This window comes from Lissotriton helveticus, chromosome 11, assembly GCF_964261635.1.
Source record: "Lissotriton helveticus chromosome 11, aLisHel1.1, whole genome shotgun sequence".
NCBI lineage: Eukaryota > Metazoa > Chordata > Amphibia > Caudata > Salamandridae > Lissotriton > Lissotriton helveticus.
This window is the reverse complement of record NC_136072.1, coordinates 885,348,706-885,373,659: the sequence shown is the minus strand read 5'-3', so window position 1 is coordinate 885,373,659 and position 24,954 is coordinate 885,348,706. Positions and strand designations below refer to the sequence as shown.

Sequence of the window (24,954 nt, the reverse complement as noted above, 5' to 3'; positions counted from 1 at the left end):
GGAAATGTTTGGAATTGCATTGATATGTTGTGCTTTTGTGTTTTTTGTGTTTAGCTACATTCATTTATGTGGTTTATTTTTCTGTTGCATTATTGTGTCTTAGTCAATACTATTTCTTTCCAATTCGTAACTCGCACATTGCATTTACATTACAATGAAAAGCAGCCTTTTACCTCTGCGAGAGATGCTCACATACGCTGCAAGAACTCTACCACTTTGACACCAGTTAGTCTGAAACCATGCCCTGGCAATAGCTGCCTTTCCTCACCTTAGCCTCACTACGGTCTGTTAATTATCAAAAGGTGTAAAGGTATTTCCAGGTCATTTCTTTGTAAAAAAAACTTAGGGCATGGCAAATGTGAATTCCTTGATATAATTCAGGGTGAACTGCAATGCTATTTTACAAAATAAAATGCACATTACATGATAACATACCTTTCTGGCAGAATTCAGGGTTACAGTACAAAATTAGAATGGTGATGCTCCCAATGGCGAAGATGAAGAGGATCACCAGGGCAGTGACTATCCCCACAATGTTGCGGTGACCTGCGAAGCAAAGGACAGGGGGTGGCTGAGCTTTGTTTATTGCCAGAATTGATTGATTTTCCACCAACAGATGCATCTGTCTGGGTCACTTGACTATCACAACATAACTGCCGTCCCCCACACACAGACACATCGAAAGTCCTGTGGCAGAGTTCTTGCCCAGTAGAAGCATCCCTGTACACAGATGAGAATCAATAAAGAGAACACACACTGATATTCCTACTGCTCCACATCAATGGTTAGAACTGCAGAGATCCCCATTAGCAATTGGCGGTAGCATATCTCAAACAAAAGCCATATGCTGATTTGCCTCTTGGTGTTCAGTCTAAAAAGAGAAGTCAAGTAAGTAGTATCTATAAAATCTTCCATCCAATGACAGGAGGGTAAAATTCTTTATCTTTATGGAGCCTGGGATTTCTGGTACATTACCTTCTTCTCACATGAGGCTTCAAAATGTTTCTGATTTAGAACAACTGTTTCACATCCAGCAGTGAAAGCCAACACACTTACTTTTTTCGTGCAGGTGTTAATATAAAGGAATGGTGGTCCTATTCTACTTTCTGTAGTAGGTTCAGAGAAGTATCTTTACAGCTTCCTGTGCTATTGGGACCCACCCATCTTCTTTATGGTCTATCCTAATGTCATACTTGTGGATCCAACTCCAAAGCAGTATCCAGTGAACGGAAAATACATTTTATTAAGATATTAGACTAAAAGGCAATTTAGTATGCCTATACCAATTAAACGTTGTGTCCTCAGCCCTAGCCCCATTGTATTAGTTTCTCACGCTGTTCAGTTTACAATGGATGACCTAAACTCACTACAGCGATAACCACACGACTGCGACGTACGCCTAGGTTACTGTTTTAAAAAATGTTGGTTTTCTAATCACATCCCAGTGGTACTGTTTGTTAAAATTTATAACATTTCCAGTGGGCAATTGCATGCAGAAACGTTTTAAACCACGAAACTTAAAAAATAAGTGTATTTACAATTGTATTGAAATAATGAACTGTCAATAAAAACTTGTTTCGAAAAAAAAAAACAATCAACCTTTGTGCCAAGTCCAGGCAGTGATACTTGTAGAAAAAAATTTGCACAATCTATTACATATTATATTCTGAGCATTGTTTCTTTAAACACATACACATCATATTTTTAATACAATATCCCTATAAAGACTACTCGTAAAGATGTATTATTAAAGATATTTCAGGGAACATTATAATTTTAAGATATAACCCATAAAATCATATATAATCTAACCCCCAGGGACAGATGTTACTTCTGAATATTGATCATATATTGAAAGCTGCGTCAGTTGCAGATTGTATTTGGAAAATCTTAGCATAGCCTCAAAGAGGTGATTAGCTGCCTCCTAGGTCTCCTTCACCACGTCAACGACATTGCTGACTCCAGAAGTGACTTCAGTATTACATTTGGGTGCCACTCATGCATGTTTCAGTTCCAACTTGATTTCTCCCCAGCAGAGTAATCCTGGAAAAACGATTCCCGGAAAGGCTTAATCAAGTGGGGAGGAAGGATGGTAATCATCAATCAGTAGGCGGTAGGAAGTACCTATGAGGAAAATCTGGTCGCCAAAGGCACGCAACTAGTTCTTCTGTTAGATACCCTAAGTACAAGTTTCTCTTTTCTTGATAAACTCACAAAACGGTGATAACAAGGAAGGTGGGCTGAAGGTGCAACAAAACTTCACACTAGGGTAGGAAAACTGCTGTAGCATGGTATGACCAAACTGAGCTTTCAGTCTGGCAAAGAGTTGAAATAGTACCACTTGGCAAATGTAGATGCTAAATCTTGGGTGGAGTATGCGCCAATTCTTTGTACGATATGCGTCGCAGCTGTGAAATAGCATGCACTGAAGCACATATAATCCAATTGTTTGTTTGGGGACAGCTTTGTCTCCCGTCTTTCTAGTAAACTCTCCCTGGAGCCATTTGCCCTTAGAGAGAGTTTTGTTCTTCATCAGACAGGAACACAAAGGCCTCACTGGGTCCAGATTGTGAAATATTTCCTCTAGCTTCAAGGGATGGGGCAGTAGAAAGAACACTATTATGTGATTGCTTGAAGCTGTTGCACTTCAGTCAGGATCTTACGCAGGAAGTAAGTCTGATGGTCAGAGTGACCACATCCTAAGGGAAAACTTTTAATCTAGCACCCACGGTTAAAGCTTGCATCTCACTTGCTCTCAGAAAGCAATGACAATTAGGAAACATGGGCTTAACGAGAAGAGGACGTAGTGCGTGGCAACATCACTCTAGGCCACTCTACGCTAAGTCACTTGACTCTACACCACCTCACTCTACGCCACTATTCTACGCCACTCCACTGTACACCAGGCCACTCCACTCCATTCCACTCCCCTCCGCACCACTCCATGCCACTCTTCTCAATGCCACTCAAGGCTAAACTACTCTACTGTATGCCACTCCACTTCATGCCACTCCACTTTATGGCACTCCACTTTATGGCACTCCACTTTATGGCACTCCACTTTATGGCAATCCACTTTATGGCAATCCACTTTATGGCAATCCACTCCTCACCAAAACACTCTACTCTAGGCTACTCTACTCTACATTATGCCACTAATTTTTAGCCATGCTGTTGTACAACATGCCAAAAGTCACAGGCAAAGCCAAGAGCTTTCACATAGGCGTGACCTGTGGGCTTTGCCAATGCTTAACTTCTCTTTCAGAATTCAGAAATCGGGCCTCTCATCCTGTAATAGTGGATGCATTATAAACTTTTCTCTTGCAGCCAGCCAATTAGAGCCTTCAGGTTACTGGACCCAGGATTTAGTCCATGTAAAAAAAACTCCCTGGTCCAATGCATTTTGTTTATTTTTTAAATGTGGGTCCTTGAACTATCCTCGAACCCAAGTATGAGTACGGTTGGAGGATACAACAGCCAATATCGACAGAAATAATAACCAACTCATTACATCGGCATTGTTTTGTACTGTAAATGTGGCAAAACTACAGAATAAATTGTTCTAGTCTACTGTAATGAAGCTATGTAGAAAATGAATATGCTGAGTTGAGGGGGAGCAAAGCCAGATCCCACCCACAATTAACTGGTAGGGTATCTGAAAGATGGGATTTGAAGTCTTCCAATCACCATAATCCAGGAGAAGGGTCATGGAATACAAGCAGGCCAGTTTCCTACCAGGTGTGACCAGAGTCTTAGCTCAGATCACAATAGTAAATGGTCACCGAACCAGGGTTTCTTGACCTTATAGCCACCAAGATAGTGGACCATACCTGACATACTGTAAGCAGCCTTGGCAACATTTTGGCTATCCCTGGTATTATTGGGGCCTATAGGCATTATTGCACAAATCCTGACTTTACATGCCATTATATTAGTTCACCCTAAACATACTGTGGACATTGACTGCAACAGTATAGAAACCACACGCATAACTGTGATTGCTACAATGCAGGCACACATATTGTAGGCATTCTTGGCAATATTCAGGCTATGACTGAATATTCTGGCTATAACTGGTATTATGCTGCCCATCCTTGACATACTTTCAATTTCAGTTGATATTTGGGCTTTCTGCTTACCCCTTGCATAATAGTGTTCACACCCTGACACGTTGTAGGCATTCTAAACAACATTCTGGCTGTCCTGGTTAGAATTGTGACCTAGACTGGACATATTGTGCCAATTGTTGCTGACATTCTGGCTACGTTCGCATAATAGTTTCCCTTCCTAGACATAGTCTGTACACATTAGTACTCCAAATAACAGTGGTCCATCACTGACTTATTGTTTGCATCCATAAGGCCATTATGGTTTCCCCAGGTATAATGGTGGCCTAAGGATGACAAATCGTGGGAAATCCTGACCGCATTCTAATTATTCCTGGCAATAAGGGGGCTCGATACTGACATATTGTAGCCATTGTTGACAATCTTAGCTATCTTTGACATGATAGTGGCTAAACATTGATATACTGTGGCTATTTTTGCATCAATTGACTTGCACTGTAAAAAGTTAATGAAGTGAATCATCTATAGATGGAGGTGGCTAGAGACTCCATCCACAGAGGCTTGAATGCTATACATTCTGGAATTACACAGGAGGAAAACTGGCTGCTTGTGTGCACCTGTACAGGTAAAATATCACTTCCAGACCAAAATGCTCAATTTCTTATTTGTTGGAGGTCCTCATGTTGAACTTGAAGGGATCTGCCTGCAAATTACCCATTCTTCAAACTAAAAAGGCTTGCAAACAGTCTAACCACTGATAATCATCTAAGGGAACACTCAACCCTTCATGATTTTGACCACCATGCCTCTTTGCATTAAGCCTAGTCATTTGCAAATCAGTTTTTGTACTGCTTCTATCGGAACAGTCAAGCCCAAACTGAAAAGAAAAGTCCTCTGAGAGCCCGAACAGGAACAACCTAAGACCTATTTTGGCCCTCTTTTGTCGCTGTGCCCTAGGATCCAAACTTTACTTTAATGACAAGACCAAATAAGGCTGAAAAAAAGTCTGTGGTTGCTTGTGTTACCCCTTATGGAGGGGCCCTCTCCTGACAGTTTGGGATGCACTGCTTCCATTAGGAGCAGGGTCAGTATTCATTTGCATATGGTGGACCTCTGTCTAATGTGGCACAGTTGGTGAAAAGTGATGGATTGGAATGCTAGTGACTGGTTAGACTATTTGCAAGCATTCCTCGCATCACCTTTTGTGTGTTTTTATTGCCCATTCTTGACATCTGAAAGGCTGTGGATGCACCAGAGTCATTTTATCTTTGTATCAAAAGAATAAATCACCATTAACAAGCCAATTGGCCACAACTAACCTATTATAAATACAGAAATAACTGTTCAAAATCAGTGCTCAGGTGAACCCACAGGACCAAGGGTACGTAAAAAAACATAAAAAACAAGTTGAGTATGTGGTGCAAATGTTGCAATTTCGACAACTACTTTGTTACCTTTTCCATTGAACCAGTGTGATTCCTATACAAATACCTTGATCTACCATCAGGAACCATTGTTGTGATGCATATCTTGGACTCGCAGAAACGTCATGTCGTAGATACAGATCTGGTGGTTCATCTATAGTGGTTTGTGACCTGTATGCTTCCTCTTCCTAGAGGACCGGGATCGCCTGTTCTGCCAGGAATACTATTTGGTCACTAGGAAAATCATCAACTGAGGAGGTGGATTTATTTTTGCAGATAAAGAGTAGATTACATGTTTGCCTCACTGTACACGGACTGCTTCTTGACCTGCTCAGACTCCCATCGCTCTATCCCAGAGGATCTTCAAGTTATTCACTCCTACTCAAATGTGTAAAACGGCTCTGGAAATATCAGATGCCATGCCCCTAGGAAACCCTCTAAGCCCTACTGTATCCTAGCAATCTTTTATTCAAAAAGTCTTAACTGTTTAAATATTAGGTGTAGTTATAAAGTAATTCCCTCCTAGAATCGTTTGCACTATCTTCAGGAATTGTACCCCTGATATTCTCCTGGCGATTATTTATTAAGTATAGACGTTGAACTCCATGCAGCACACTATCAATTGTCTAAATAAAAATCCAAACTGTGTGATCAAAAAGATGCCCATTTATTTATGTTCAAAATAGGCTGATTTGAGACCCCGATTTTGGAGCAAAAGAGAGATGCATTCTGAAGCCGAGAGGTACCAAATCATCCATTTACCTCCCATTCTCCTGCAGTAATATGCTTTCCTAAAAGCTCGTAAATTCTCCTAAGTACTTTTGCCAATTTTTGTAGCTCGCCACCAGGTCACTCTTGTGCCACTGCTGCTCTTCCACCTTCTGTTTGTTACAAGTCATGTGTTTCGTAGAGTCTAGGGTGACACCTCTCACTTAGCTGTTCAATGTATCTGTGTAGAAGCGCATATTGACAGCACTGATCCTAGCGCTGATCTGGGCAAAGTCAACATTTAGACTAGGCTCCCAATGTTACCTCTGCAGGCCAATAACAGAGGCCAAAATTGGTATTATTAGTAATACAAAACAGGATAGAAATGTCATATCATGTTCAGGAACCCAGCAAGTGAAATAGCTCAGGCTCATCTGATGCAGGTATGCTACCTGCAGATTACATGTGCGCATTTTAAGAGAGCTGATTCAGCCTTTCATCCTTTTGAGGTAAATAACTGGGTGATATAACATCTGTTATTGGTTCCCAACCCTGCTGTTATTCCTATATTTAGTATTCAGTTGAAAACTAAAGGAAAGTCTTTTTTATCGTGGTAGGAAAAATCTTGGGATTGTTTTATTTTGTCTTATGAGAGTTTGGGATTTTCACTTCCTTGTTGTGTTTTTCAATTTAACAAAGATGAGTCCAGTTTCTACATTCATGTACTTACATGTAGGTTTATGTACCAAGGTTTAATCTCGATGCACAGGTGTTAAAACTTGTGTTCAGGTTCTGGAAGTGAATGACCATACAACAGCGCAACTTGTGGGACATCAATGAGTAATGAAATATTTTCGAAATGTAAATCTTTGAATAGAATATGATTGGTCAGCAGGGTTTGTTAGCCCATCAGAAAAGAGAAGAATCACGACCTTCATGACATGAATTCTGATGAAGGGACCCACTGTGGTCTCTATGCCTCTTTTTTTCTACCTTAGTCACAACATTAAAGAGGTACTAAGAAGTTTGTCCGACTTGCCTGAATATCCTAATGTTGTTCCCCGCCCCTTATTGCATGCTCTGAAGTAGCTGGAACGGAGATGCAGCCCTTTAAAAACAACGAAAAAATAAAAGAAACATTGAAAGGCTCCGGCACTCACCATGCACGGCCAACCAGACGTCCAGTTCTCTGATCCCCAGGGGGTTCTCCGCTCGGCAGACATAGTAGCCTTCGTCAATGTCATGGGAGCAGTTGTGGATGGTCAGAAGTGATGACGTGGCATTCTGTGTGATCTCATACTTCTCATTAGGTTGAATCTCCAACCGAGGCTGGTTGAGGTTCTTGAGCCAAGTGAAATTAGCAGGGGGATTAGTGGATGTTGTGAGGCACACTAGGGTAACGTTCCCGCCAGAGACGCAAACTTCCATGGGGTGAGGCTCCAGCGTTGGCACGGCTACCGTGAAAAGAAAGGATGGTGAGGAAAACCAGTGCTCATAAAAGGTTAATGTAGAATAAAGGGGGTGGGCGCAACAAAAAGGAAAGGAACAGGAATAGTGATAATAATATACATTCTAGGATAGAAAAGAGCACGGAATAGGAGGACAGATGGCACAGGGAAGAAAAGAGGGAGATGGAAACAACTGTAAACATGAAGTGGCGTATATAAGAAGAACAGTGAGGCAGGAGGAGGTAAGAGGGGAAGTAATGGGAAAAGAGGCGGATGGAAGTACACGCCTGAGTGAAATATTCAAGGAAATGGACGGAACAAAGAGGGGAAAAGAGAGGGAAAGGAGGTGTGATGAGAAGAGGGGGAATGAGAGGGAAGATATGGAATGAGGCAAATGAAGAGAGGGAAATAGATGAAAGTGTTAGAATCACAGATGAAGGAAGGAAAGGCAGAGCAGGAAGGAGGTAGAGGAAGAGAGACAAGGAATTTGAGATGCTAATCAAGGGAAGGGAGGTGCGATGAGAAGAGGGTGAAGGAAAGGGATGAGAGAGAAGAAGTGAGCAGAAGAGAGGGAGGGCAGAACAACTAGGAATGGAGGCTCTGACAGAACAAAACTTAGTTTGTACTTTGTTAACACAAAGATCATGGCCCTGACCAGTTGAATTAATTTGAAACACAATGAGATTGGTAAATACCCAGTCACAGAAAAACACAGCGTGCAGATGTGTTTCTAGTGGTAAAGCAGCAGTTGATCCTAACGCCCTGTCTGCATCATCCAAGAGACATCAAAAGCCAACTCAGCCCGCATGTGCCTTTCAAATGCTACACTGGCTTGTTTGCTAGAAATAGAATTTTCAGCTGCAAGCCAAACAGCGGGTCGACATCAGCAATTTTCAGTCGCTCTGATGCATGTTTGTCTAGCTGTGTGAATATATTTATACACAAATGATGATCAGTGAAGGGTGTTGTAGCTGAAGCTATGTAGGCGGTCAAATATTAAAAGTACTCATGGCACTCTTTCCAAAGAAGAAATGGAGCCCCTCTCCACAAAACTGTATTATTTAATGTGTAGGTGCGCTAGTTTATTTTGTATTTGTGTCAATTTAGCGCGCCAACAAGCATCACAACGGATCAAGGGCATTACCCATAGGCTCCAAGCTGTGACGGCGGTGTGGGGGTTGCAGTTACTGAACCTTTTTGTGACAGCTCTGAGCAATTAGTGGGCCTGGGACCATGCTACTGCATGTGTGGTATGTAGCTTCTTTATCTAAAAGATCGGTCATGTTCTTCCTTGCTTTCTGCTCACGATCAATATATCACTAGGTACGTGATATAAAAAGAACTGTAATGAGAAACAAATGTATGCAAGAGGCCTAGATTTACTATATTTGGGAATGATGAAGTCAGACCCAATGCAAAAACAACAATTGATGGACAGAATGCAGAACAATGTCATACATTCACCCCAGTACAGAGATCTGGGCCTAAATCCATTGTTTTTTTGCACGCCATGCCATTCCAGTTCGAACCCAGCCATATGCAAATCAGTCTTGACCCTGCACCCAATGGGAACAGTCCAGTCCGAACTGCCAGGCCAGGTTCTCCCTGGACTGGAGACAAACATCGTAGGACCGGCTTCAGGGCTTCACCCTTATCAGCCAGGATAACCTGATTCCAGTGGCATGGAGAGCCAAAGCACAGAAGTGGAAGCATATGGTATCAGTGTTTATAAAACAAATTGATGAGCTTGTACTATGTATAACTGTTTTTGTAAAATACACATTTTGGTTTAAGGCAGGTTTATTAGAACTGCACTGCAATTTAGGGCACTGTGTATGACTATGCTGGCAGAAATGACAGCATACAGCTAAACACTAGCATTCACAATAGTTTTTCTGAAGTACTCCTACAAACCTGTGAGTGGCACAGCTTTCCAGCTGTACTTCTAGAAAGTTGTTTGCACTGCTGGGCAAAGTCAACACTCTTCACATGTGCAAAGATATACCTCTGGGTGCTGATTTACAGCTGTTTTTGTCACTCGACCTCCTAATCTATTGCATTGAGGTGGTTGAACATTTTGGAACGTTTATCAAAAAGAAGGTAACCTGAGAGTAAGCCTTTACAAATGGAGGTCTTTAAGACTTTTGCATATGAAAAGAGTGTGATAAAGGTTAACAACAACCAATCTGGAGAAGGACTAGAGAGAGCAAAGGACCAACTCAAATAAGAGAGAATCCGGGCTAAAAATCATGCGACCCCCGATACCCCGCCCCCAAACCCGTTAGTAGTGCAGCCAGGACTAAGCAGTGGCACATACTGCTCGCCAAGTGTGTTTTCACAAAGGTCACCACAGGCTGTCACACGCCACCACAATTTTACGCAGAATACATTTCTGTGAATGCTGCAATCCTGCTCAGACAAGATCTGCTCGAAGGGCTCCCAGCTCATGCCACAAAAGGAGGCCATCTCTAAATAGCTTCATTATGCTGTTGATGCACTGGGCTTTCCACAAGACCATCTCAAGATATCTGCAGTGTGTGGGGGTGCTGGTGGCACAACGACAGGGCAGATCTACATCTGAGACCTCAAGTTTACGCTTCAGAAGCTCACACCACAGAACAGGAAGTGAAAGGGCAGACTTACTTGTGCGTATGGTACATGTCTGTGGTTCCTGCTGCAAGATGTGGAACCCTCGGCACTCAAATTGCTTCCCACTCTGAAGATGACTCCTATTCACTGTCACAGCGAACTGATCCATTGACCCCAGGCCAGCAGTAGAAGACTCGGATTGCCCCAGCACCTTCTCTCCATCCCTCCACTGGAAAACAGGATGAGGGTAGCCACCATTCCAGGCGCAGTACAGATCTACCAAGAACCCGGCTTGGGAAGTCTCTGCCCAGCACTTTGGAGGCGATTTTGGAGGAGCTGCAAATTACAGGATATAAAGGGGCAATAGTTATCAAGAAAGGCCCTTCACGTCTGAGACCCAAAACTTCACGAATTCTGCACGCATTTTATTAGAACTTTGTATATGATTTTCATCCAGGATTTTGATAACTGTGCATAGAAAAATATATAGATTATATTCTGCAATTTCTCCAAACAATGTAAATATTTGGCTCACATTCTGCAGAATGTATGTTTCTGCAGATTGGTTTATGGAAAACTGGACTACCCTGTAAGAAATTTCAAATAATTCCAGTTGTATCCTTATCCTGGTTTTTAATGGCACCAATTCTATTGCTTTTGTTCGTGATGAAAGGCGTTCATTTGTATACAGATTTGGAATATATCTCCCTCGTTCTGCAGACTAGTTTTATTTAGTTCAAGTAATGATTACATCTCCTAACATCTTTTTTCCACGAGAAACCATGTCATAACTGGTCAACTGGAAGTCTCATTTTGGACAGTTCTTTCCGGTACAGTCACAAGTTAAGCAAAAGACACCAATTCACAACAATTCTGTATCAGGCAGCATGGTGGAAGAGTTTAGGAGACAAATACATCTGCCTACATTGGAAAGGTAATCCTTAAACTGGCAAGTTTTTAATCTAATCCATTCGCATTAACCTTCCGGAATAAAACTGCACAATTTCAAAATGACAGGAAAATAATAACACAGCAGGGAGCGAGCACATGCTAAGATGCAATTTAGCTTGCAGGACGGCAGAGTTGCATTGTGGAGAACTTTCTGAAGTTAAGTGACTTATGTTTCTTATTTGAGAGCAAAATCCTGCTTGTAGCACCTTCAGCCTAAGTTTTAAGGCTGCTTATTACTCAGAATGGCAAAGACACATCAATGCCGCACATTACACTGTGATACCAAAGGGGATGATGGACGGAACGCTTGAGCAAATCAAACACTCAACCCCAGTCAACTGATCTGGGTTTAATCCATCATCATTCTTTAGCTGACTCCGCCACCCCAGTTCAGACATGGCCATATGCAAATCAGTCTGACCCTGTCCCTCATGGGAACAGTCCAGCCCGAACTGCCAAGCCAGGTCTTCCCTGGACCGGAAACAAGCATCCTGGGACCGGTTTCGGGTTTATAACCCTCATCAGCCAGGCTATCTTGAATCAAGTGGCAAAGTGCGCAAGGGACCCACGTCTGGGCATACCCTGCCAACTTAGAGCGAACAAAGCGATACCAAAGGGTATGATGGACGGAGCGTTTGAGCAAATCAAACACTCACCCCCAGTCAACTGATCTGGGTTTAATCCATCATCATTCTTTAGCTCACTCCACCACCCTAGTTCAGACATGGCCATATGCAAATCAGTCTGACCCCGTGCCTCATGGAAAAGTGCCATTTGTACAAAGCTTCAAAATTCCTCTTTAAGTTTTACATGTGTTAAACTGTCATTTCAACCTGTCCAAGAAAACTTTTTGCTAGGACCAAACCTTCCTTTTTAATACGTATGTGTCACAGATAGGTCCTGGACAGTTCAGAGGGCAGGGAACAATGTATTTAAAAATAGGACATGTACTTTTAAGTTTTACATGTCCTGGTACTGAAAAACTCTTCAATACATTTTTCACTACGGCAAGGCTTATCTCTCCTATAGGGTAACATTGGAGTTGCCTTATTATATTTTCTAAGGTTAATTTCCAAATGGGGAGAGTTAACCAGTTCATGTTTGGTGTCTCTGGTATCACAATTTAAAATCCTAACGTATGGGAAAGTCAGAGTCTAAATTGCAATTCTGAAAATGCCACTTTTAGAAAGTTGTCATTTCCTTCCCTTAGCCATTTGGTGCCTGCAGCTTGCCTCTGGTCACACAATTGGGTGCAGATGGCGTTGGGCTGTGTGTATTCCTCCAAGACTGCCACAGACAATGGGAGCTTGGGTGTGTCTGGATGGGCCATCACTGGCAGGGTGGGAGGGAGAAGCTGGGCCAATCCTCACTTAACCTAAATAGGCTGTGTTCTGTCTCCACAAAAAGGGCTGCATACCCCCCCTGTAGTTAGTCTGGAGCCAGGGCCGGGATAGAAAGGCAACTTTGCACTTCAAAGGCATGTGTTAAAGGGGCGACTGGCGCAGGAGTAATGGAGTCAGAAGCTTTGAGAAGTGCTTTTAAAGAAGGCTTTATTTTAAGATAAGCTTTTCGTTTTCTGATGGTTATTCTTTCTCTTGCAAAGGCTGCAGGGTCCGTCTTGTTATACTTCGGGGACGCCAGACTGAGAAATGTCCGGTACCAGGTGGAACGCTCCGGTGAGTCCGAACCCAAAAGCAAGAAAAAAACACAAGGGCAGAAATTAGGAGGTTTGTTCGAGACTTGCTAAATGCGCGGGACCGGGGAGTGAGGGAAACCGAGTGCTCGAGTGTTATTCACAACTGACTCTACTGTGCTCAAGTGCTCGTGATAGGGAAAAGGGTGTGCGGAGACTGTACAGGTACTTTACACTATTTACAGGCGGGATTCGGCAAGGCAGACTGGTTACTCAGACCCACCCAACCCGCAACTTTGCCCCGCACCTGTTCGAGCCACGCTCCTCCCGTGGGAGCGTGGCGGGGCGGCTCGTGAGGACGTTGGCCTCCTGGCGTGATGCTACTGCCTCGGTAGTCTGGAGCCTGGTCCGTCCAGTCTTCTTCCTCCCCTCTCTTCAGTCGCTCGATTCTCCTTCGGTCGCACTCTCCGTCTTCTTCCTCCTGGGAAACGCCGTCCGTTCATTTCCTGGTTCCTCCTCCTTTTGACAAACCTGCCGCGATGATGCTCAAGAGGGGAGGAGTCTTGTTCTCCGGGAGTCCCCAGTTAAAGGTACCGTGTCTGTTTTCCTCTTCGTGTCTCCATAGGGACTCCGTGTCTTCTTGCCACTCGTTGGTGGGATAAGAGTTGTCCTGCTGATGAGAGGAGACAGAAGCAGGTGACAGGGGGGGTAGCTGACCACCAGTCTGTTATCGTGTTCGGTTCTTCCATTGACCGTCTGTCCATGCTACAGCATGGCACTAGAAGCTTCTCCCCACTTCAAAGGCACAACTGGGTCTAAATACTGGACCTCAGACACCACCACTTCAGTAGGTTTCTGGACCTGTGGATACTCTGCCAGGAATAAGGACTGTGGTGCTGCTGAAGGACTGCCACTCTGCTTTGCCCTGCTGATCTGCTACCCTCTTTCCTTTGTAAGAAGGACTGGACTTGCATCTTCTGAACGCAGAACCCAGAGTGAATCTAATGGCTAGTTGGATGGTCTCCTGATCTGCTGCCTCAGGGACATAACAACTTTGTGTCTGCACCTGGACTCCGCCATATGTGAGTCAACCCTGCCAAGTAGTGACACCCCAGTCCTAGACCCTTGGAAGTCGGCTTAAAGTTCTTTGTCAGCCTTTGTAGATCCAGCAGGACCAACCCATGTCCACTGTTGCGTGGATTGGACCTGCCGGAGAGACTCGCATCGTCAATGTAGCCTTGACGACCATGCCAAACTCCACATTGCAGCGCCTCGGAACTGGCGCATGGCCAGATTCTGGACTTCGCATCCCAAGCCCTTGTTGTCAGGATCCTTGATGTGCATGCAACTGGACCTCACACTGCAGCCTCACTGAATCACAGAACCGACTCAAAGCTTCGGATGTACGACGCATCTTTGACGCAGATCCAAGCAATGCTCTGCAAACAAGGATTTAAGGTGCTCTGTTCAGCAGGTTTAACTGGGTCTCTGCAGTTGGCCAGTGCCCCATCAAGATTGGGCTGAACTTGTGACTTTGTCCCCATGTCTGGCGCGACCAGATATCTACAGTTTGTGCATCACACCTTTTGGGGCTATTTTCTCTAAAAACTTTAAAATTCAATCTCTCTGGTTATACTAAATGGATTTTTGTTGTTTTGATCTTGTTTTATTAAAAATCACTCTATTTTTCTAACACTGTTGTGGGCTCCTTTTATGGTGTGTTTAAACTGTGTTACTGTTAGAAGTATCGCACATTGCCTCTAAGTTAAGCATGACTGCTCTGTACCAAGATACCAGGGGGTTGAGCACAGGCTATTTTGGAGTTTGCTTATACCTTACCCTGACAACGATTATGGTTGCTGCTTGAATAGGGCTCCCACCTCAGTCAACCACTAACCCAGTTTCTTACAATACCTCATCCTGGACACGTCAAAGAGTGTCCTACGTTCTTCCACTTTTGAACTAGAACCAGGGGGGATTACTTCTGACTGATTAGTCAACCATGAGCGTCCTACAGAACAAGACAATGTCCTGCACCACCTGCCGATGAGAGGGCAAATGCACCAGTCACTTGTTTGCCTGAAGAAGAGGATCAATGAGGATGTAAAAATAAGCATCCACTACATAATAGTGGCCAGGACCTCACCTGGCCACTATGTGACAACCTTTTGCTAAGTTTCCATCTTGAATGCAGTAGTGAAAGCATATTTGTTCAACTTCAAGATATCTAAAATCAGTTGATACCTCTGACTCCTTCCTAACCAAGAAAGGAATGGGACTGAAACTCTAAACCTATTCCAACTTCTATATCACCAGAAGGACCCCTTTCTCAAGAGACTTTAGGCACCAGTCAAAAAAGCGTCTCTCTTCAGCTGAATCGTGCGAGAGAGAAAATAAAACATATGCTGGAGTCTGCAGCGTAAACCTGACCCTAACTAGGTATTCCGCAAAACCCATTGCTCAAGAAATGGATGTGTCCCAGAATTTGGGAAATGATGGAGTGTGTTTCCTGCTGGCAAGTGCAGTTAGGGTCCAACAATAAAAAAAAATGGGGTAGCCAGGAGAGAGGACACTACCTTTGTGACTGACTAGATATAGAAGCTTTACATTCCTTCAGAATGATAAATAAATGTGTGAACGTAGAGTCTTAAAACCTACTACTGAGGGCTTCATTTATCAATACTTCCCAGGTCACGAGACAATAACAGGTCAGAACTGCATTACCATTTAATAACTGGGGGAAGGGGAGGCTGAACTGCCAAGACTACAGTTGAGTAGTTTTATTACATGTGGTGAGAAACTTAGGGTTTGCTTAACAAACTTTGCCTAAGTATCGCCTCATATTTTTTTTTGGTAAACCCATTGAACTTAGTGTGGGTTTTCGGTCATCCCTTTGCTCATGATTGTATAGCTTTGTAATTTATTTCAATTTTTACCTTTGATTGAATGCATTTCTTCCCTAGGAGCATTTAGGACTTTCAGCCTTCTCGTTGGACAAGTTGTATCGTTCCACTGCATACTTGAGGGAGGCCTAATTTTTTAGGTATCGCATAGGCAGCGCTTGTGCTGTCTCTTCGAGACATGCTGTATTCAGATATGAACGTGAAGTTCTGCCCACTTTCCGCCCATCTTTTTAATTGGCACTGTCTTTTGTAAACGGTTGCTTTTCTTTGGTCAATAGGCTTAGTAGTTCCCCCTTGGTACAGCCTTTCATCATCTTGTAACCTCTCATGTGGGCACCCCGTTACATTTGTTATTACTCTGTAAGGTTTAATAACACTCTTGGAGCACTATCTTGTTAAATGTCTTTCTCCTGCCTGCTCTTGCAGGCAGGACACAGACAGTGACACACAGAGCACTAACAGCAGAGCATGCTCGAGGCCGCACACCTTTCTTTAAATTCTCCAGGGCGCGGCTCGCAGGGTGGCTCACTTTACCAAACGCGGGCAAGGTGACCGAGGCACATTAATGCAGCCCGTGACTCCTTCTACTGCTTCAGAGTGCTGTTGACGGAGTGCCGCACAGCACCACTTCACAGTACCTGACATCATTATGCACAGCACTAGCCCCGTACCCGAGGCACACCAACATCGCCCATATCAGCTGCTCTTCATAAATACACACAGGGGTGCTGCCTGTCACAAAGCAGGTGAACAAGCTGCATGCTGCCATCCCTCATTTACTCCCACTCACTTTTATGTTAATGGTTTCCTTTCCAGAACCCCTGAGCACAGAATTGTTCGGCTAGTGACGAGTGGTGCATGACATGATCACCGGTAAAGGAAATGTAAAAAATACACATAATTGATTCTAGCGCTGGGGCAATGGCGTCTATGAGTTCGGAGAAGGATTATGGAATAAGAAATGTTAACCTGTTATCAGTATATTGTATTTGGCTGCTGCATCTGATAGTGGCAGCAATTTACACTAGCCCGCATTACTAGTTACAGTTACCCGAATCGATATCCCCGTGGAAATATCATATCTGGCAATTACACGTTTTCCAGCATCTCTGGGCCTGGAATTCCCCAGTCCGCAAATACCAGAAGTAGTAGCCCTGGGTCAAGGGGCACCAGAACTGGACCAGACTTAAGAGCTTCAGCTGCTGCTATGATCATTTTATTTTTTATTTTATTTAATACGATTTTATATAGCGCAAACTTTACCCGAAGGTGTCAGAGCGCTTTACATAAGAACCAGTTGCAAAACATAAGGACTAAGGATTACATGCGTTACAAAAAAGATACAAACAGAAAAAATTGCAAATTTACAAGATGTAAAGTCACACAAAGAAGAGATATAAACAGAAAGAAGAATTGCAAATGTACAAATAGTAAAGTCACTCAAGGAAGAGATACGAATGGATATACTCTTAAGAGTCACATAGGAATGGTAGAGAGTACAAAGGTCTACTGCATATACTAGTGATTAGTGTTATCTCTATATACATAGGGAAGGGATACGAATGGATAAACTCTAAGAGTCACATAGAAATGGTAGAGAGTACAAAGGTCTACTGCATATACTAGTGATTAGAGTTATCTCTATATACATAGGGAAAGGATACAAATGGATATACTCTAAGAGTCACATAGGAATGGTAGAGAGTACAAAGGTCTACTGCATATACTAGTGATTAGAGTTATCTCTATATACAGAAAAGCAGAGTTCCATTAAGTGGGGTCAGAGGGTGGGAGTGATACTGGGGTATGGAAAAAGGCAAATCAGAAACATTTGAGGATCGTCAAGGGGGAAACGAGGGAGGAGGGTAAAGGCCAAGGGAACGGACAAGATGGTGGGCCAGGGTCAGGAGAAAGAAGTGGCTGAGAGCAGCAGCAAAATGGCGGCCATAGAGGAGCAGAGCAGAGCAGAGGGGGGCAGCCACCAGAGCAAGGAGGGAAAGGGATCATCTGTTGCACCGGTCCCCCATCCTTCTGGACGCTGGGGGAGGGCAGCATACACTTCCCAAGCTGTCCCCTCCTCCCTACTTCAAGCAATAAATGAAGATTTGGGCATGTTAGGTGCCTTGAATTTTGGAAAACACACGGAATTCGACGCATGTTCCCTGGTCCCAGTGTTATTCGCCACTGTTAGAAAGCCACTGGTAATCTCTATATTTATGTGTGAGGAGCTGAATCATCAATCTCGGGCCTCAGTACCATAACACTGATATTCGAGGAACGTATACTGTGTGCCACTGTATGTTTGTGCACATAAAGCTGCTAATACAAAATGCAATGCATATTCCCAACGAGCTACTCCTGCTCTCTCTCCATCCTCCCCCTTCAGACGCCATGGAGTTGTTTAATCGCAGCACTCTTCGCTCCCCTCCCCATGGGCTCTTGCAAAAACCCAAAAAACATTGCACTGCAATAGGTCTTGCATTACTTAAAGTTTGAGCTATTGGTGTTGCATTATTATTTGCAACGCCGATAGCTCAAACTTACAGTAATGCGAGACCTATTGCATTGCAAATCCTTGTTTATTTTATTCCATGGGAGCGCATGTCTTTCCTTGCTCTCCCCACTTATTTATTTCCTCTGCCTACCCCTTGTGCTCTCGTTCCACTCCATCCCCACCCTTGCCCCGATGTCCCAGCCATGCTCTCTATTCCTCTCCCGGTGTTCATTTTCTTACATTTTATTTTATTTATTGATTCATTTTTTATGGGGGACCAGAAACTGCTAAGTGCTGCCGGGCTACTTGCTTCTTTTTTCCAGTTCGCATGTATTAGTTTTTCAGTTTCTTAAATATTTTAATTTACCGGTTAACACACCCATCCACCATGTTTAAGCTGTGAAATAAAAATGGCACTCCATGTCATGATGCAAGTGCAAACAGACATCACGACCTACATGTATTGTGAAGGATGCATGCACATCAGTGGCCTTTTAAGAGGCTTTATTAGAAAACCTAATGCAAGATTGCCATCCGTGCATGTGCCGGCGGCTTGATGCATGCATTTGTAAGAGATTGGCAAAAAGAATCAACCAAGACAATAACAGCCTTTTAGAGGAAAAACTTATTGGCTATGGTAATGCTTGTTCTTCATGCCACTGGATGAAAGATGGGATCGTGCCGATGATAAAAAGCGCATGAGTAAATATGAGCGCGAGTGAGTGGATGACGCTGCAGATGAAAAGCATGTATTTGAGGTATAACAACCATGAGTGAATGGATAATTAAGCACAGTAAATAAATAAATAAATTAATGAGTGAAAAGGACGAGCGGATGAGTGAGTTGATGAGAAGAGGAAGAGTGCACGTGTTTGTTAAACTAAGTGGATGAATACACTGGCTGATAAATGGCTAAGAAGATATCATGTTTCATTGGCCACATGAGTGACTATGTGCATGAGCGAGTGGGAGGATGCGTAAATCTGCACAGATGACAACGTTAAATAGGAGAAGTAAGAAGTGAGTGAGCCGCACACATCGTCGATAATACTCATTTCATTTTCACATGACATGGTCATGCGGTCTCAATTTAGTAAATGGCTGGACATTGCCTGTCCTTTTTGGGTTCCACACGAGGGCAGCACCGGCCCAGGTTCTCCCTACACATCCTGTTGCTAGAGGCCTCATGGGTAAAAGTAAATAATAGCTACCCTCTCACAGGCTCGGATCAAAACAATTATTATGACCTGCAGCCCTGCCATTAGATTGCGAAAAAGAAGCAGCCACGGGTGGGACTCAATGAGTAAGTACAAAGGTGGAAGAGATGGCTGTGCTCAACAATGTAAAGGTTGTGCTAACACTATGAAACGTGCAAGGCAGAAGTGGAAGTGAGCAGCTCTTTCATTAACCAAGATCTGGTCCTCGTTACCGCAGCCTCTTAATTACGATGGGGCGTGTAACACCAGCTAAAAGCACCGGCCATAGTATTTAGGTGAAAGTCTGTCTGTCCTAAATGAGGAATGACCAGGGGGAATCAGATCAGAATAGCTGATTCCCACAGTAATTCCTCATTTCTTAGTGGGCTTGATTTGTCCCACCCACTCATAATAAGGGCCACAGTAAACAAGCACTGGTAAAATAGGTCTTGACTTTGGGACATATTGGCTTTTGCCTATTGCCTTTGGCGGTGCTGTACAGCTTTAGGACACTCTGCCGCACTGTCAAAATAAAAATAAATTAAAAAGGCACAATGGTGGGCGTGTCATTCACCTGACACACACTTGATCTAATTTTTTAATTTATCGATGCATGATGGTAGATGCCACCATTTTTTTTTTAGTGCAAACCCGTCAGATAAAAAATAAAAAAGAAGGCTGGTGCTTTTTTCCCCGACACGGTAGCATGTGGGTGAGGAAAGGGAAAAACAGCGCACAGAGGGCGGGATGTGGAGCACAAGCGGGGGTGGACACAAGAGAGCAACACAGAGTGCGATGGAGGGAGGGACACACACAGTGAGCGAGAGCAGCATGGGGCGGAAGAAGCACCCGGACGAGAAGGAGCAAGATAGAGCAGGAGAGGGAAGAGAAACACACAAGGGAGACAGCTGGAAAATACATTCACTTGAGGAGTGCTTAATCAAAAAACAAATTAGAGAGTAGAATGGAGAGCGAGAAGAAGACAACGAGAGAAGGTGCAACATGGCCCTGGGAGCGGGTTGAAAGGGAGGCAGCTAGTAAACACATGGATCCTTCTGAAGTGCTTAAGCAAAAAAAATAGTTTCCTAAAAGTGAGCCGGTGGAAGGACACTAGTAAAAAGGATATGCTACAGGAGAATGACAAACACAAGATTGGCATGGCAAGCCATGGAAAAAGAAGCAAGGAAAGAAGCGTGAAAAAGCTTAAAAAAATCGAACTAAGGTGACAACAAGTCTTTTGAAATCAGACAGCCTGTGCTGTCTAATAGTATGGACCTAAAAACCAGGGTGCCGAAATTGATATAATTATATATTGTCTTGTACTGCAACATTTCCATAGCGCTTACTACCCCTATGTGTGACACTGAAGGGCTTCCTTATATGGACAGTGAGCTATATTGTATAGGGTGTATAATTAGAAGGGAGTGTCTTTATTTTTGAAGTGTTTCCATGTTGTGTGTGATGACCAGTGAGATGCAGTGAACATGTTAAGGGATGCAGTGCTTTTGATGTTGTTGGAGGGTCCTCGAGTTCCTTAGGCCGTATGCCATTAGAATGGTATTCTTCTTATTGTCTGCAGGCCCTGAACTCTGTCTTTGCTGTGCAGAGCTTTAGGTGGCTACTCATCATCCTTGTATTTATGGCATGAAGACAGTTGTCAACTTTTAAGATGTGGAGATCTTCCAGGCCATCAATTTTCAGAATTATTTGCCCATCATCGGCATAGTTCTAACAGGTGAAGTTGATTGGTTTAATCAAGTCTGGTAAGGTGGTTAGATAGATGTTTAATAATAGAGGAGACGTTGAGGACCTCTGAGGGATACCTCGGTGTTGGGTGTGAGGAGCTCATGTAAAAGGTAGCAGGTATACCCCAAGCCTGTACTTTTCAGGGGCAGTTGGGTCAAAGTTTTTCTCCTTGAAGAGTGGTCTAATGTGGGAGGTTTTTAGCTTGGTTTGGAATGAACCTAGTGCCAGGGACTGGTTGAGTAAGCCATTAGAAAACTTGCCTGGCTAGACTGATTGAAAGATATCTTTAAAGATGTTTGGCGGTGCTGGGACTGAAGTTGATCCTGACGGTTTACTGTTAAGATAATGTTGAGAAAACCTTTTTCAGAGATGCTATTGAAAGTATTTTGTAATGTTATTTTTGTTTCTTTCCATGGTTGGGTCATCTGTTGTCTGTGTCTCCTTCAGGTAATTTTCCATATTTCTATTTTAAGATCATTTTGTAATGGAGGGTTCCGATTGCGGTGTTTCTATGTTTTGACACTCTGGAGAGCGAAATGCTGCTAGAATGTTGGGGAGTTCCATAGAAACAAGTCTGCTTCAGATATGTGTGTGGAGCAGTGTTGTCCTACTGTCATTTTGATTGCTATTCTGTAGTCTTGGTTACAGTGTCATAGTGTGATATTTTCTTGTTCTATATCTTGATTTGCTACACTTGCTTTGCAGTATGTTGAGTTGTGTTTTTATTCCTTTGATGTTGCTGTTGATCCATGTTTTGCTCTTTTGTGGTTAATCACAGAAGTGCTTTTAATCAGTATCTATTTGTCCAATGCAGTGGAAATCCTTTTGTACAAAGTGTGTATATCTTGATGCTACATACTTATTGGTGTTCTTTCAAGTTGGTAGTTGAGTTTTGGAGCACAACTTTTTTATATTGACTCTATGACAGTTTGTTGATGTTGGCAGTTGGCGTTTTTGAAGTGTTGTTGATAGGTGTATTGATCCTGAAGGTAATGATGCTGTGGCCTGTCCCAGAGGACCTACCATGATATCCAGTGTGTCGGGCGGAGTGAGTTGGACCAGAAACAGTTTGTTGAAGGCTGAAGGCCTAAGAGTTGGTTGTGTAGCTGTGGATGTAGTTCAAATCTTCTTGTCAAACAATATTTTGAGGGTTCCTCGAATGTATAGGCTTGAGTGGTTCAGATGGGTCTTGGCCAGCCTATCTAGTAAGACAGCTCTAAAGTTTGCATTGCTGGGTGGTTGCCTATATATCAAGTGGAAGGAATAAATAAGTTGGAGTGGTGTGCTATTTATCAGCAATTATTCACAGTTGTCATTTGTGAGGTCTTTGATGGGTGTTATTTTTTTTATGGATGAAGTTCAGCCCTCCTACAATATTGTCAATGCAATTTTTGTTGATGATGATACATTTAGGTGGGATGACGTTGGGGGACATGGATCCAGAGGCTTCGCTGAGACAAGTTTCTTTAATGAAGAGGAGGTCTTCTGTGCTTGCTGAGAGTAGATCAAATATGTTGAAGCAGTTTTTGCTCATGGAGTTTACATTGATGAGTAAGCATTTTAATTGTTGTGTCTCTGTGATGTCATGGGGCTTTGATGGGAAGGTATTGTCTAGTATGCAAAAAGGACCAGGAGCATAGAGTATATTGGTTTAGGCTGGTTGGAGGTAGTCTGGTTGTAGCGTGGGGTGAAGATGGATGGAAAGTTGCATGGTTAGAGAATTTTGAGGTTTGAGAAGTGAGTGAGGGTGTGTGGGATTTTTGTGTACAGCAGCAGTGATCTATCTGCTGTATTTACTGGTGGTTTGAATGAAGGGTGGATGGCTTGGGGTGAAAGTGCAATCAGGGAACCTAGTAATCATCCGTTGCACATTCCCTCGATTATTTATGTCCCCCTGGGTCAAGGCTGAATGTGATTGGCAATTGTTTCCGAGGGCAGATCACGCACGTACATTGCATATACCAAATCTGGTGCCCTAATACCACTGTAATGTTTCGTGCAGTGCAACAAAATCAACATATTGCGGTAGTAAGGATTCACAGTCCTAAGCAGGAAGCATTTTCATGCTTCACATCTCATGGCTCCTGCCAGGAAGTGCACCTCTTTGACTACTGCCATCAGTAAAGCTCAAATTCCAAACACTGGAAGTAACTATTTGAGCCAACTGCTGTGGTTACTGAGTAGTGCATATGTGTCCTGATTACCTTGGCAGTTGGAGCAGAAAGTTGCACCAACTTAGCTTGCACCAGAGGTAGAGAGATCTCACATAAAACTGGACATGCAGGTCACGTGATGCAGTGCTTTTGCTAAGGAAACAGCTAGCTCCTTGCCTCTAAAGTTGCACCTGCCCTGCCTGCACTCTTTCTCCCACTGCTGCTTCACCACCGCCCAGACCAGTACATAAAATTTGCAGTCAAATCCCATCACCTACAGCTCTACCCACTAGCCTGGTGGTTACTGGACCCCCCTAAAGCACTTAAGGAAAACACTTGAGTTGCTTTCTATGGGGTCTTAATAAAGAAAAGTATTCGATCTATTAATGGGGAGGAAGTGGAACTTTCTACTATTTGTTTAAAAAAATAGTAAAGATAGTCAGAAAGCTCCTAATGATATATTCACAAAAATATTTCAATACCTAATTTCAAATCCCTTTAATCTCTTATTCCAATCTATGTCTGGTATTTTTAAAACACCAATGTTTACTCATAAGTTAATGATCTTAATTTCTTGTCTGTAAATTATCCTGGAGGGAAAGGGTATTTCAGGCCGAAATGCCATGGAATGTTTGTTCCCTCCCACCAAGGTATGTGTTTTCTTGGTCTTCACAAATGTTTTCATGGGCCAATATCAACAAAACATTACACAAAATTAGATATTTACTACTGTTAAGGGCATGAATAAACCCTTCATTACTTTATATTCTGTCCAGCGGACGTATTTCACTAAACTTCAATAATTACTACGAAGGTACAGTTTGGATAGCAACAGTGTGTTCTTTAGTCAAACAAAGAACATTTAAAGGATAGGATGCAGCAGCGTATGCGCTCTCACACTTACATAAGAGGAACAATACATGCAGCATCAGCATCATTCTCACTGTTTAGGACCTCTTTTGTGCATTACAAAGGCAATATATTTCAGCCCATGTTGGACCTAGCCCTTTTGGCAGGTTCACCCCTGAACTTTTTGCCTGTTAATATGACATAATTATAGTGATTTCTGGTCTCTGCGCACGTTGGCACTGTGGCCCAGTGTAAAGTGCGTGCGCTCTCTGAGTGCGTGTGGTGAGATTGGCCTGCCCTCCCATAGGAATGCATGGGGAATATGTTTGTCCATGGTAGTTCCTGATGTGTGGGGAGTGCAGGGGTGAGTTTGGTATGTGCAAAGTTGTGAGATTTAATGCTGTGCGATGATGTGCGCAGATTTATTGTGTCTAGTGGAGAAGTGCCACTTTTAGAAGTTGGCATGTCTGTGCAGTGAATGTGAATTGACTGTCTGGCTTGTGATTGGCTGGAGCTGGCTGGTGTGCCTAGCTCCAGGAGTCAGGATGGTTCTGCCCGGTGGTGCATGGGGAGATCTGCATGTTGATGGAAGGGAGGAGTTTTACCTGGGACATGAATAGGGCTGTGGGGTGCCTGATGTCCCTGGCCTGTCCTGTGAATAGGGAGAGGGGCCGAGCAAAACAAAGTGCTCAAGAACCAGTTGCATCTGGTTCGCCCCTTGCCTGCACCTTTGGAGACAAAGGAAATATGTGTATAAAAGAGGGCTGTGACCCCATAATTTTGTTCTTGTTCC

General features: G+C 43.3%; 1 protein-coding gene across 1 annotated transcript in view; it reads right to left on the bottom strand.

Annotated features, from left to right (window-relative positions):
* VSIG10 (V-set and immunoglobulin domain containing 10) overlaps nt 1-24,954 on the bottom strand; it is a 147,126-nt gene that overhangs the window by 6,344 nt on the left and 115,828 nt on the right. The window contains exons 4-6 of the mRNA XM_078667111.1: nt 10,291-10,572; nt 7,360-7,653; nt 436-546 (exon numbers count right to left, since the gene is read on the bottom strand). Coding sequence (XP_078523237.1) covers nt 436-546; nt 7,360-7,653; nt 10,291-10,572 — 687 coding nt within the window. The remainder of the gene's footprint in view (nt 1-435; nt 547-7,359; nt 7,654-10,290; nt 10,573-24,954) is intronic.